The sequence below is a fragment of the Triturus cristatus genome, chromosome 4_2 (genome assembly GCF_964204655.1).
Source record: "Triturus cristatus chromosome 4_2, aTriCri1.1, whole genome shotgun sequence".
Classification (NCBI taxonomy): Eukaryota; Metazoa; Chordata; class Amphibia; order Caudata; family Salamandridae; genus Triturus; species Triturus cristatus.
This window is the reverse complement of record NC_140586.1, coordinates 239,009,912-239,025,429: the sequence shown is the minus strand read 5'-3', so window position 1 is coordinate 239,025,429 and position 15,518 is coordinate 239,009,912. Positions and strand designations below refer to the sequence as shown.

The window sequence follows — 15,518 nt, the reverse complement described above, 5'->3', positions numbered from 1 at the left end:
ATGAGGGCCCATGAATCAACTGAGCCCTGACTGATGCATTTGTCACCCTTAGCAGTCTGGAGAAAAGTGACTTCATTGTAAGGGATGTTCCATCGACATTGCTTTCCACCGATTACCTGCTCCGAACAATAACTTGTTTGTATCAGGCTATCAGTGGAAAATGATGCCATGCACCTGAATGAAACGTGGGGCTAGCACCTGAACAATTAACATAAACCAGATGACTGAGAGATAAACTGAGGACCATGAATTTCAGAGAGCAGAAGGCAAACTGAAAATCTGGTCTCTGGTCCAGTGCTTGTGCCTTTCCTAAGAGCTTGGCTTTGCACACAATCTAGAATCTCCTTAAGGTAATGAGCTAAACTGCAGACTTTTGTCTTTGAATGAATTTTGTCCTCATTGTGCACTGCGTATTCTTCAAAGTTTATTTATTGCAAATAGAGCATTAGTTGTCTTAGGGCCTGATTTCTGGTTGACGGATGGTGCTCCGTCCTTCAGGGTGGCGGAGGACATTTCCCCTGCCATCCTGATGGACTTCTGTCCCTCATATTTAAAGATGACTGCCGGCCCAGCGGTCAACTCTGTACCTTGAAGGGAGATGACCTCCCATGTACTAAAATGAAATAGATGGCTATATCGGTTTTGATGGCCGTTTACCCAATTTATTCTAAGTTTTTGTTTTTCAGCAACAAACTCCAAAGTGGCAGTTTGTTACTGAAAAAACAAAAACAAAAAAATTCTGGTCCTCAGCGCCAGGTTTTTCCTGACAGTGATTGACAGAAACAAAACCATATTACATCATTCACTTTAATTAGGGCGGGCAGTACAATGTCCCTCCTCCAATAGCCCTCCTCCGAGGGGCCTGTGCAGGAAGTTTTCAGAGGGTTCGCCAACAGAAAACGTAACTTCCGCCCTTCTGTAATTGAGGCTGGTGGACCTAGGGGTTGGTGGACAGGGTACTCCATCGCAAAACTCCAAATTAGGTGCTCCCAAGATTTCCTGGTCTGTGCGTAAGTAGCTCATCAAGTCCAGGTTTTTGCTTTACATGTTTGCACTTGTTCCATTTATGTTTTTATATAATCAGAACTGAAAGTCCCAAAATACAATACTGGAGTAAATGAGCTAGTCACACATGTACCTGGGAAACATTAGAGCTCTGTGTATTGTTGGGTGTTGAGCAGAACCTGTGAACCCATGGTCTAGTCACCGTTTTTACTATTACAGTAAGAGAGGGTCGTGCATCATATGTATTTGAAAAAGAGGGACCACTTATCTCTAGTACCAGTGCTGTTGGTTATGAAGGCCTCTTTAATTTGTGTTTAGCACAATCGGAACAAGGTCTGATTTTTCCCACGTGGCTCACAGATTTCTTCCCCTGTTTTTCACAGGATGCCTTTGCGAAAGGCGAGGTGTTTTTGGGGAGTACATCGCACGGATATAATGTGAAGAAAGGCCTGCCTGAGGGGACTCAGGGCAACTTCACTTGGCGCCATGGCATTACCATCGTGACTCCTGAGCGCAACTACCTCCTGATGTGTGAGACTGACAAGGAGCAGCAGAGCTGGGTGCAGGCCCTCAGCGAAGTCCTGGGCAAGCCCATGACACCTCAGGACTGCGCAGGTGAGGTACACCTCATAACACAGGTCTGAGCAGGTGAAATAAACCTCAACACACAGGTCTGCGTAGGTGAGGTACACCCCAAAACACGGGTCCACGCAGGAATGGTACAACCCATAACTCAGATCTGAGCAGGTGAAATAAACCTCAACACACAGGTCTGCGTAGGTGAGGTACACTCCAAAACACTGGACTTCATGGTGAGATACTCCCCAAAACAACTTGGGACAGAGCATGTGAGTTACATCCAGGTACACCACAGGTCTGTGCAGGTGAGATGCTCGTGAAACACATCACAGGACTGCACAGGTGAAATAAACCCTGGAACAACAAACTGTGACAGAGAGATATACCCTAAAACATATGACTGTTGATGAGTTAGAGCATTAACAACGGATGTATGTCGTTACAACGCACACTTTTACAACGCATGCACTTACAACGCATTTTTTACAATGCAAAATCCATTACAACGCACTACACTTACAACGCATGACACTACAACGCATTTTTAAAAAATACCTTTACAACGCATACCATTACAACGCATAATATTAAATTGCATTAAAGGTAAGTATTAGATAGTATAAGGGTAAAAATTACTTTTCTAACTCCAGGGGGTGCAACAGTAGGGTAAGTGTTGGATAGTATAGGGGTAAAAATTACTATTCTAACTCCAGGGGGTGCAACAGTAGGGTAAGTGTTGGATAGTATAGGGGTAAAAATTGCTATTCTAACTCCAGGGGGTGCAACAGTAAGGGAAGTGTTGGATAGTATAGGGGTAAAAATTACTATTCTAACTCCAGGGGGTGCAACAGTAGGGTAAGTGTTGGATAGTATAGGGGTAAAAATTACTATTCTAACTCCAGGGGGTGCAACAGTAGGGTAAGTGTTGGATAGTATAGGGGTAAAAATTACTATTCTAACTCCAGGGGGTGCAACAGTAGGGTAAGTGTTGGATAGTATAGGGGTAAAAATTACTATTCTAACTCCAGGGGGTGCAACAGTAGGGTAAGTGTTGGATAGTATAGGGGTAAAAATTACTATTCTAACTCCAGGGGGTGCAACAGTAGGATAAGTGTTGGATAGTATAGGGGTAAAAATTACTATTCTAACTCCAGGGGGTGCAACAGTAGGGTAAGTGTTGGATAGTATAGGGGTAAAAATTGCTATTCTAACTCCAGGGGGTGCAACAGTAGGGTAAGTGTTGGATAGTATAGGGGTAAAAATTACTATTCTAACTCCAGGGGGTGCAACAGTAGGGTAAGTGTTGGATAGTATAGGGGTAAAAATTACTATTCTAACTCCAGGGGGTGCAACAGTAGGGTAAGTGTTGGATAGTATAAGGGTAAAAATTACTATTCTAACTCCAGGGGGTGCAACAGTAGGGTAAGTGTTGGATAGTATAGGGGTAAAAATTACTATTCTAACTCCAGAGGGTGCAACAGTAGGGTAAATGTTGGATAGTGTAGTGTAATATTATGCGTTGTAATGGTAGGCGTTGTAATGGAATGCGTTGTAAAGGTAGTTTTTAAAAATGCGTTGTAGTGTCATGCGTTGTAAGTGTAGTGCGTTGTAATGGATTTTGCGTTGTACAAAATGCGTTGTAAGTGTAGTGCGTTGTAAAAGTTGCGTTGTAAAGGTTGTTCCCCATTAAAAACACAGAATTGGAACGTGAGTTACATCCCAATACACCACAGGACTGTGCAGGTAAGGTATACCCCCACAACACCACAGGAATGCACTTTTGAGGTACACCCCAAAACATAGGAATCTGCAGGAGTGCTGCACCGCCAAATCAACATGACTGTGCCATTAAGGAGTCCACCAAAATTCCAAAGGACTGTGCAGGTTGGGTACCCTTTTTAAAACAAAGGATAGCACAGGTGAGGCACACCATTAAACACTATAAGACAGCTCAGATAGGGTGCACTCAAAAACACCCAGGGCTGCCATTAGTTCGGTGTGATAGAGAAGGCCAAGTAATCCACATGGCCTCATGAGCATGGCAGAGATGCTGTTGAATGGATAAAAGGATATCAAAAGGGCACACATGGAAATTGGTGACATAAGCCTAAGTCATTTGCCATTTTCTTAGTTATTTATATTTAAATCTGGGATAGTGCCAACTGCTAAATAAATACACACATGAAGGAGGAAGGAAGTGGAGGAGCAATCAAGGCTGGTAACCTGAACAGAAACTACACACACTTTAAAGGCCCAGAGTCCACCTCCTCCCACTAGGTTAAAGGAAGCCAAACCTTTGAGCAGGGTTTGATGCCCCAAACCCCTCTCAAGTGCTCGAAGGCTCTCAAAGGCAGGCAAGCCGTAGATGGGCCAGCCAGACTGGCACCCTACACAAGGGAGGGTGGGAGACAAAGCGCTTCATGGATTGCCGCCCTGACAAAGCGGTAGCAAATAGGCCTGCCTCACGTTACCCTGCTGTCCTCATTCCTCCTTGCGAGCACAGTACTTTTCTTGGATTCCAGTGACCCTTATTCTTTCTAGTTTACATAAGGCATCCTCCTGACCTTCAAGAATTTCCTCCCAGAAAAACTTCAACTTTCATTCCCAGTAGTGAAAAACATTCAGGGTAAAAAAGGAGACAGTGACCCTCATTACAAGTGGCCCTGCTAATTGCAATATGTGCCTTCACTGCAGTTACCGCACATATTGCAATTATGAGTTTTGGGTTATGTATTGCAAGATCAAACCTGCTAATATTTATTGAAGGGATAATGCTCGTAAGGGCTGGAAGATGCGGATTTTGGTGCTGTAAGCACCTCAGTTTGCATGTTATGCCCCCAAAAAGTAGTCATTGGAGGGTATTCATCTGACCTGTTAAATTCTGACTTGGCACAGTTTATAAGGTAACTGTAAATGTAAATCCAGTACTTGTATAGCTATTAAGCGAGCTATTGCCCAGAGTTGCATGGTGCTGGGCAGACCCCTCCCGCCAGAGCCAGGGATCGAACCGTGATCCGCAGCGTCCGGCGTCAGGCGCCCTGGCCGCGGCGCCACACCTCTCCCAATAAATATCACACCATTTCTCCAGTATTGGGGTGTCTTTCATAGATTCACATGCTTGAATATTCCCCGTCGTCGGAGTGGGAGTCAGAGATATAAGTAAGTGATAACATCAAGAATGTCCCTATATGAAATCTCCATAGAGATACATGGAAAGAGAAAAAAGACATTCGCTGTCTATCTCTGTCATTATGTTAGTCCAAACTACGGCCAATCAGGCGCCAGCTCCTCTCTAGAACCTTCTCCTCAGAGCTCCTCACCTCAGATTTTCTACCGCACGTCGTGTGAAAGGGAGTCTCCCTGAGCTCTGCTCAGTTTTTTCTCTTCAGGATGACTTCAAGTAAGAAGTCTTTGTTTAGACCTTGTTCTTTTGTGGAAAGCTACGTTATTCTCAGAAGATCCACACAGTAAGTGTATTTACTGTCTTTACCCTAACCATGAAGTGGGTGAATGTAAATTCTGTAGAATTTTTCTACAAAAACTCTGAAAGACAGGGAAGGCCGTCTCTTGTTGTGGCTCCAGAGACTTAAGGATGAAGATGAAGTAATTTTCTGAGGTAGAAAACTTTACTTCTGGCCGTTCCCACACAGCCTCAAAACGCAGTAGTGTACAGGAGTTACCTACTCCTTTCCTTAAAAGAAGAAAATGTCTTTGACTATGACATCTGCCACTTCTTCTTCTTTGAATACTGCTGTGTCGCCCACGAGACCTAGTTCTCAGGCTAGTGAGGTTTTCAACTTTCCAGTTTTTCAACAAACAAAAAAAAAAAAAAGGCTTCATCGTCGACGATGGCTCCGTCGACGATGGCTCCGTCGACGATGGCTCCGTCGACGATGGCTCCGTCGACGATGGCTCCGTCGACGGTGGCTCCGTCGACGGTGGTTCCGTCTACGGTGGTTCCGTCTACGGTGGTTCCGTCGACGATGATTCCGTCGACGATGGTTCTGTCGGCAATGAATCTTTCGATGGTGGTTCCGTCGACGATGGTTACGTCGACGATTCCGTCTACGAAGATCTCTTCAATAGCCTTCTATGCCTCAGAGCCCGTCGACTGCAGTCTCATCGGTGAAAATAAGGGGTTTAAAAAAAGACGACTTCTGCACAGAGGTCATTAAAAATCCAAATCTCTTCCACATATACAGCGACTACTTCGTCCTTTGCTGCTGTTCCTTTAATACCATTACCACCGAGTACTTGACAAGATATGTCGGGTGAGGTTATATCGGTGGAGGATTCCCGCCTTCCTTCACCATTGTTTTACCACTGACTCAGATCAAGATTCAGAAGAAAGTTTAGCTGAATCGGTTGTGACGGCACACAGTCCCTTAGATTTGGTAATAAGATGCCAGGAAGATAATAGTGATGAACAATTTTATCAGGAAGAAATTCCTACGGAAGACAAACTGCGACGCTACCATTATCACTGATAACTATTCTGCAACTCATGTTGGACGACTATAATCGGCGTTTTTTTTCCTTTATCACCACAAGTGTCTGTGGTTCCGCTTACTCCAGTGGTGCCAACAACTATATCGGAACCGGTACCGGCTCCAATACTTTCTGTGGTAATACCTACAGTACCGCTGAGACAATCTTCAACTCGGACAGTACCTCCTCATGATACTGAAGAAGAAGAAGAAATTCCGCAGGACAGGGAGGATGGTGAGATTCTCGATGATGGTGGCGATGCTGATGATGATGATGATGGTATGGCGGAGTGGGATAACTATCATGCCCAAACACCATCTCCCTCTCCGGTGCTACCTGGTGACTCACCACCTGTTGATATGCAAGTTCCACCAGTTAAGGGATAGGACAGCACTAACGTTCAAATTAACGAAGGATTATTTCCTGTACGATTTCAAAAATCAGCCTGTTAAACAAACACATACAATCCCTATAATCGAATTTATTGGAGAGGAAGGCAAAGAGATTATGAAGGCCTCATAGTCTTCCGGCACGGGTGCCTAGATTGGAGAAAAAGTACAAATCACCATTAGGAGCACCAGCGTGCCTCACTGGTCAAGCGAAGCCAGATTCTGTAGTTACACAGGCAGCGCAACGCCGGGCTAGAAACCCTGCATCTACGATCACTGCACCACCTGATCGTGGTGGATGTCGTTTGGATGCCATAGGGTGAAAATTCTCTTCGATGGCTTCCTCCATGGTGAGAGCGGCTAATGCTTTAGCCATCCTGGGTCGTTAGGACCGTCAAGTATGGGCGGATATGTCAACACTAGTTGAGCAACTGCCGGAACCGTCAAAGACCATGGCATATGACAAAGAAGTTTTATTCGGAGATCAGGTGGATGAAGCTCTCCAATCGATAAAGAAAGATACAGATACTGCTCGCTCTCTGGGCACATTGCAATTTTGAAAACAGCCCTTTCGGGGTGCACGCGGACGCGGCACCTCCTCTAATTTTCGAAGAGGAATCAATCAATATCGACCTTATAACCAGGGTTCAAACCGATATTCCTCTAACCAACAGCAAACTTCTCGACAGCAGTCTTCCAAGACTTACAGAGGAAAATCCTCTTACAAGGGTTACACTCCTAAGAGACATGACTTCCATCAGTCCCAGAAAATTGGAGGTCGAATCTATCGGTACTATTTTCAATGGTCCTCCATACAAGGAACCGTTGGGTTTTGGAAATTATAGAAAGAGGTCACACTTTGGAGTTCATCAAATTCCCTCCACCCACACCACCTACCGGACTACCACCGGCTCATATCAAAGAACTGTTACAACAAGTTCAATTTCTATAACACAAGGGAGCCATGGGAGTAGTACCAAGATCTCAAAAGATGGAAAGGATTTATTCCCGATTCTTCCTTATCACCAAAAGGAAGGGGGAATGGAAGCCCATTCTAGATCTGAGGGCTCTCAGCAGGTATCTAAAGAAACAATCTTTTCGTAGGCGAACGCTTGTAGAGATCTTGCGATTATTTTCACAAGGAGATTTCATGGAAACAATCGACCTCCAAGATGCATATTTACATATCTCCATACTACGACAACATCGGAAATTTCTTCGTTTTCGAGTGGGTCGAGAGGATTTTCCAGTTCAAAGTATTACCATTCGGTCTACGCTCGGCCCCTCGAGTGTTTACAAGGGTGCTAGCCCCTGTGGTAGCGTCCTACGTTCCAGGGTGTTCAGATTTTTCCATTTCTGGACGACTATCTCCTAAAATCACAATCGAAAGTTCAACTTCTACAACACACACATCTTTCACAGGAGGTGTTTTCGCGCCTTAGGGCTCTCCATAAATACCACAAAGTCCCATCTACAGCCTTCTCATCGCACGGATTTTCTGGGAGCAACTGACAGTGTCAGCAAGGGCACTTCTCTCCCAAGACCGTTTAAAAAATAAAAATTAAAAAATAATAAAATTCTCCGACTGGTAACCCTTATCAGATCAAAAAGATCCGTTTCTGTAAGAATATTGAAGTCCTTTCTGAAAATGGCGTCATCATGCATTGATCCCTCATTACAGATTACAGACACGCTCCATCCAAGGAGTACTGGATGTCCAAGAACGCCAGGTTACAGGTTCTTTAAACGATGTTGTAAACGTTACAGATCGGATGAGGTTGGCGCAACGGTGGTGGACACAACCGTTAAATCTAACGGAAGGCATTTCTTTTCTGACAATGGTACCAGACATGACAATAACAGACGCCTCTCTGGAAGGATGGGGTGCTAATTTGGAGGATTTATCAATAAAAGGAAAATGGTCAATATGTCAAAAAACCTGCCACGTCAACAGGTTGGAACTCATGGCTATATATTTCTGGCTCTCAAAGCTTTTCATCCTTTAATCCAAGGAGAATCAGTCCTGATACAGACAGACAATACAACCTGCATGCACTATATAAACAAGCAGGGCGGAACAAAATCTCCGAAACTGTCTCGACTAGCTCAGTCGATTTGGGATTGGTCTGTCAACCATCGCATCACGATTGCAGCAGTTCATCGACCGGGGGTATCCAATATCCTGGCGGATTCCCTGAGCAGGTCCTCCTCATCGACCCACGAATGGGAGTTGCATCTACCAACTCTAGAGAGGATATTTCAACGATGGGGTCGCCCACAGCTGGATCTCTTTGCCACACTAGAGAACCGGAAATGCCGAGATTACGCAAGCTGGCATCCCTACAAAGGATCTCTGGGCAATGCCTTTTTGATGAACTGGTACAATCTGTTTGACTACGTTTTTCTTCCCCCCAATCCCACTCATACCTCGGGTTTCTGTGGAAGATGCGGAGGCAACCTTGCCATCTACTTCTATAGCCTCCCGTTGGCCTCGACAGGCATGGTTCTCAGAACTACTCCTACTGTCTCAATGCGAACCAATCCTTCTACATCCTCGTGCAGATCTCTGACGATGGACAAGAACCTGAGCACTGTGAATTTACCCATTTAGACATTCCACAGGACTGTAGAGACATTTTGGCTCATGCGAGGGCTTTTTCTACGGTGAAAACGTACAAATTAAAGTGGAAAAGGTTCTCCACTGGTGTGCATCTATTGGGGTGCACCCGTTTTCACTCCAATCCAGAACAATTGTTACCGTTTTTTCTTGCATTTCGCTAACTCCGGATTCTCTCATGCAACCTTTAGGGGTTTTTTCTGGTGGCAATTTCCCGTTACCGTCAGGATGGTTCAACTTCCCTTTGTTCTTCAAGGATTTTCCATCAATTCTTCTAGGGGTTATTTTGCAATTTCCTCCTGTTAGACGCCCTCCTCCATTGTGGCATCTGAACATCGTATTGGCTCAACTAATGAGACCACCGTACGAACCGATTCACAAGGTCGAGTTGAAGTATCTAACATGTAAGGTGGCTCTTCTTCGGGCGCTAACGTCTTCACGTCGCGTCCGTGACATTCATGCATTTACAATAAATCCACCTTTTTTCCTACAGTTCAAACCAGATTCTGTGGTATTGCGTACAAATCCAACTTTTTTGCCTAAAGTGCCTTCAGACTTTCATATTAATGAACCAGTGATTTTAAGAACTTTCTTTGCTAATCCGCAAACTCCTGCGGAGCAGAGATTACATTCCCTGGATGTGTAACGATGTTTAACATTCTACATCAGCAGAACGGCTGCTTTACGAAAGACTGATCAACTATTCATAGCGTTTGGACGCTTTCACAAGGGTCGTCCAGTGACGAAACCAACTATTGCACGTTGAGTTTCAGCTGCCATCGTCTTCTGCCATAAAAAGGCAAACAAGCCATTGCAGTCACCAGTGAGGGCTCACTCTACCAGAGCAATGTCTTCCTCAACTGCTTTATTTGCTGGAGTGCCTTTGCATCAGATCTGCAGAGCAGCTACGTGGTCTAGCAGACACACGTTTACAAGACACTATTGCTTGACAATCTTTAAACGAGGAGTATGCTGCAGTTGGGCAGGCAGTGCTTCGCAATCTTTTTAAATAAGATGAGCCTCTTCCTTCCCTCCTCCATATTGTTTCCATTTATAATTGACATAATGATGCATTTATACTGTTACAGTTATTCAGTACTGTCATATGCATAAGAAGATTGATTGTCATTACAATTTCGAAGCTGTGTGATCATGGAAACAATGATGATTGTTACTGCTAGCTATTCTATATTCAAGCATGTGAATCTATGAAAGACACCCCAATACTGGAGAAGAACAATTGTTACTTACCTGTAAACAGGTGGTTCTCCAGTATTGGTGTCTTTCATAGATTCACATGCGACCCTCCCTCCTCCCTTCAGAGGCTCTCTTCTCCTCATACACTCTAAAAGTCACTTTGGTGCTACGAAAATCTGAGGTGAGGAGCTCTGAGGAGAAGGTTCTAGAGAGGAGCTGGCGCCTGATTGGCCGTAGTTTGGACTAACATAATGACAGAGATAGACAGCGAATGTCTTTTTTCTCTTTCCATGTATCTCTATGGAGATTTCATATAGGGACATTCTTGATGTTATCACTTACTTATATCTCTGACTCCCACTCCGACGACGGGGAATATTCAAGCATGTGAATCTATGAAAGACACCAATACTGGAGAACCACCTGTTTACAGGTAAGTAACAATTGTTCTTACTAGGTCTCTCATAATGAGTTCCAATGTGGTGAAAGGAGACCTGCCCTACTTCTATTATTTCGACTAGGACAGCAGCATGGCACTAATTTGGTAGTTCTCAATGTGTCTATTCATAGCCCAGCTCATCTAGTGCTCAGTATAGATTTTGTACTGGAAGGGTACCCTTGTTGTGCAAAATACTATGCTAAACATACTTTAAAACGTTTCCCCCATTGTATATGCTGCAGTGGTGGCTGGAGCAGGTAAGCGCGGTAGGGCGGGGGAGTCAACCAATGACAGAATAGGATTTATATATTTATTTTATTTTGCCTATTCTGTCATCTGTCGACTTCACCCCTGCCCCGCCTTACCGTGCTTACCTGCACCGGCCGAACTTGTATGCTGTACAGTTCAGCACACATGCAATGTGTGAAACATTACAGGATATAACATCATTTCTCTGTTAACACCTGCCTCGAGAAGGCGTTAATTTTTTGGCTCAAAGCTCTGTCTATTAAGTGTAGTAGATAAGCTGTGTGCAAAAACCCATATTTTTTAGCGTGGGATCACCCATGTTCCCCCTTGATGCATAATAATGCAAAGTAGTCTAAGGTGCTGTTTGTGTCACTTTTAGGGCATAATTAAGTTCCACACGCATACGGCTTCCTGTGCGCCTGCACAAATATACAATACATGCATTGTTTCCTTAGTGCCTATATACATATATTTTACCTTCTTTCCTTTTCCTACAGCTGAGGCCTACTTCCGGCATCGATCCTGAGACATACTTGGAGGGGTGAAGGCCCTTCTTTCATCTATGACCTGATCGCTCTCGGACTTCATGAGGTGGCGCGAGGATTTAGAAACTCCTAATATTTAAGATGTACTTTGTTTTATTTTATTATCATGAAAAATAAAAGGAGGGTTAGTTTAAATGGTGGAATATTTTGTTGATCTCTGTATTCCCTTTTCAACCTGTACTTCAATGCCTCTTTCAAACTGTTACTGTTGTACCATGAAAGTCCACTGGGTGTCACTACTGTACGAGTGTCTAGCTGCACTTTCAAGGCCATCGGCCAGCGCCATTTTGTGTTTGGCACGTGCATTTCACTGCTAGACCACAGTCGTCCTCCTCCTTTCAAGGTCTCGTACAACACCACACGAAAAGTGGCCAAAGAGTATCAAAATTGCTCCCTTTTGATAATGTCAGCAAAGAAACCAAGTACTGAATGGCCCCTCCCCCAAGCTCCACAAACGTCTACATTTCAGCCCAAACACTTTCCAAGAGTGCCTAGTAGGTTTCATTCAGCACTGTAGGGAATGCGCTCTCGTTTACTGGTGACAATGCACAAGCTGCCACATTCCTCACGTGTCCTAGATGGGCACAAATTAGATCTGTCAGTGAGTTATAGTTCCCTCTTGGAGGACGTCACACACAGTACATGAGAAGGATGCGTACACTACCCTCCCTTCAGACTCGCTCCCCAGGGTGCGGTCCAGCCAAACTCTTCTTGTGTACTCTCACCTCTCTGCTAAATGTTTATTCAGTCTGCTTGATGTATGGAAAGAAACATTGCATTGCAGGGGTACAAGGGGTGGGTGCGTCACACTGTGGGCTTACAGATCGGTGCAAGAACACCAGCAGGATTTTAACCAGCAGCAGACACTTCAACCTGCAGCAGACACTGTAGGCTGTGGAGAGAGAAGTGATCTTCAACTTCAGAGAGAACCTCCTCATTTCGGTAGCAGGATCACTGAAAACATCCGACACGTGCGCGAGACCTTGCAGTGTTTACAGGCCCTCGCCAGAAGAATAAGGGACTTTCAGCTGCGTTGTTGTCATCCAAGAACCTGGAAACAAAATGGCCGCTACAGGTGAGGAAAGCAGACAGTTCAACAGATCTGCAGACCCTGAAGGAAATTATGAGGTTTTGGTGACTTCTGTTCTGAGCTCCCTCCTGTTGGTCATGTTGTTGGTGGGTGTAGTTGGCAATGCCTATACGCTAGTGGTGGCGGCCCTGTCAGGGCGGGCAGGTGGGTCACTGAGCATCTATGTAGTGAACCTTGCAGCAGCGGATCTACTCTATCTGTGCACAATCCCCTTCATCGTCAGCACCTACCTGGCTCAGGACTGGTTCTTCGGTGATGCTGGCTGCCGCTTGCTGCTCAGCCTGGACCTGCTCACCATGCATTCTAGCATCTACACCCTCACTGTCATGAGCTTTGAACGCCATCAGGCGGTGGTGCGGCCACTCAGCACCAGGTTCTCCCGAGGTGACCGTCGGCTCAATATCCTGATGGTCTGGTTGGCTTCTCTACTGCTCACCTTACCGATGATGGTGATGGTACGTGTGCGAGAAACAGAGGGACCGTTGCACAAGAAGATCTGCTCACCCACCTGGACTCCAGATGGGTTCAAAATATATCTGACTGTGCTGTTCACCACCAGCATCCTGGCGCCTGGCCTGACCATCGCCATCCTCTATGCTGGCTTGGCCAGGGCGTACTGGAAGTCAGGGGTCAATGTCTTGCCTGGAGAACGTTGGGCACTGCGGCAGAAGGTGCTCTACCGCCTCTTTACCATTATCCTGGCCTTCTGGGCCTGCTTCGTGCCTTTCTGGGCCTGGCAGCTGGCCAAGCTCTACGCCCCACGGCCACTGAAACTCTCCATCTCTGCCCAGGTCTACCTCAATTTTGGAGTCACCTGCCTGACCTATGCCAACAGCTGCATCAACCCCCTACTCTACACACTGCTTACTAGGAACTACCATGACTACCTGGCCAGTCGTGGTGCGAGCTCTGCCACATGTACCACAGCGGAGCCCACCGCTGCCTGCGGGATGGGAAGCCTGGCGAGCCAGTGGGAGCTGGAGTGCGCTGAAGCTGAGAGGCTGCCAGACCTGCTGACCGCAGACTGAATGCCACAGTGGCCTGCTGTGTCATGAACCCCCTCGGCTAGACGCGGAGGAGGATCACAGATAGAGATTTGCGTAAAAGACAGTTTGTGACACATCTGTCCTGTGAGGATACATAAGGGGGGGTTTTCTATTGAACTAAATAACTTTTTTTTAAAGAACATGGTTCCTTTAATTTCTGTGAAATTTCTTGAAAATCCCGCATTGGGGAAAACCTGCGTCAAATTACTATTCCTTTACCCGACCACATTATACATAAGTTTTATTAAACAAAATATGAAATTGAATTTATTTGTTGAATGGATACATCACAAAGCCTCTCAACAATAGATAGATCAAAGGAGGGGGAATTTTTGGTTCTGAAGGAAATCCCATCAGGGATAACAGCGAAGTGCATGGATGTCCACATTGGGGCACATAAGCTAGATCCCCGCCAGATTTGTAGGGTATCCACCTGGGGTAAATGTACTTACAATGCATTTCAATGGGAATTATTTACATAGTCAGTGGTTATAATGGAACCTGAACCAAGTGGATCAATGAATGACAGCCGATACATGGGAGACACAGCAATGTCAGTTCCTGAAAACACACGTACATATTGAGGAATATATATGTAAATATATATTAAAATGTACACACGTATATATAGAGGGATATATATATAAATGCGTATATAATACTTGATTAAAAATGGATGCTTATAATTTTCTAATAATTAGGCTCTTTTGAAATGTACAGGAAGATATTTATATGATGTGGTGACTTGAAGCTAGGTTTCATTCTTTGTAATGTATTTTTTATGTGATTTATTCATTTTGAATACATAAGGTATAGGTTATTATTTCCGTATAAATAGACACTGCTTTTTTATTAGTTTTCATACATTTAAAAAGGATGTTCATTTTTCTTAATTATTTGTAGCCATGTTTAGATTATTTTTATTTAATGGAAATATGGTTTCTTTCTATAACTTTCTATAACTTAAGAGATTGTTTTATACGTTTATGGCTTAATTCGCTAAAAGCAAACATTCAGAGCCTTTCTAAATATACTTTATTCTTAAAAAATAAAGCATCAGGTGTTTTTTAAATCACATTAGTTTTTTTGTGGCTAAAAAATAAACAGCTGGCTTATGTTTTATTTCTCAAAAAACGTTGTTTGCTTCCTTTATAGTGTTCTACAACAATGCATTTAGCTGTTTGTTATTGTTAGCTCAGTTATAATAGTTTGTTAAATATAAACAATGAATTTTGACTCCTTTCTTTCCAAGCCTTTATCACTCCTTGCATATCTCACAAGTTTTATAAATGGTCACCCTTCGTATTATTGTAGTTGTGTTGCAGTTGCATTTATATTTCACTCCGTACCCATACGAGGGGCCAAAGTGCTGTTGTGGACTGGTAGTTACTCTATGGAAGTGCTGTGGCTGGAAGAGTTTGTGCTTGCCATGTTGACTACATTGGTAGTGTTTTGAGGTGTTTGTGCATGTGGAGCGGACTTGTGCTCTTGGTTTGCCACAGGGCTTATGCATGAAGCAGTGGTGAAGCGAGTGAGGGATGGGATGCGTAACCACTGACGCCGGTGAATGGATCAGCAAGTGTTTGGGTGCATTGTGGCTTGTATGGGAAGTGTTTTTATGTTGTGCATATGTCGCTAAGGAGCCGCAGTCCATGTCGTCGCGAGCTTGAGCCTGAGGTATTTGTACATGTGGAGTGGACTTGTGCTCTTTTCTTGGTTTGCCACTGGGCTTATGCATGAAGCAGTGGTGAAGTGAGTGAGGGATGGGATGCGTAACCACTGACGCCGGTGAATGGATCAGCAAGTGTTTGGGTGCATTGTGGCTTGTATGGGAAGTGTTTTTATGTTGTGCACATGTCGCTGAGGAGCTGCAG

At 44.5% G+C, this 15,518-nt stretch overlaps 2 protein-coding genes across 2 annotated transcripts in view; both read left to right on the top strand.

Annotated features, from left to right (window-relative positions):
• The window catches only part of LOC146833526 (arf-GAP with dual PH domain-containing protein 1-like), a 105,857-nt gene extending 94,214 nt beyond the window's left edge, over positions 1-11,643 (top strand). The window contains exons 10-11 of the mRNA XM_085601376.1: positions 1,389-1,620; positions 11,461-11,643. Of these exons, the coding sequence (XP_085457502.1) occupies positions 1,389-1,620; positions 11,461-11,489 (261 nt within the window). The 3' untranslated portion in view covers positions 11,490-11,643. The remainder of the gene's footprint in view (positions 1-1,388; positions 1,621-11,460) is intronic.
• A 373-nt stretch (positions 11,644-12,016) lies between these two features.
• LOC146833525 (urotensin-2 receptor-like) lies at positions 12,017-14,766 on the top strand. The gene has a single exon (XM_085601377.1). It carries the CDS (start codon positions 12,571-12,573, stop codon positions 13,624-13,626), a length of 1,056 nt encoding a protein of 351 aa, XP_085457503.1. The 5' UTR covers positions 12,017-12,570; the 3' UTR covers positions 13,627-14,766.
• The last annotated feature ends 752 nt before the right edge of the window (positions 14,767-15,518 follow it).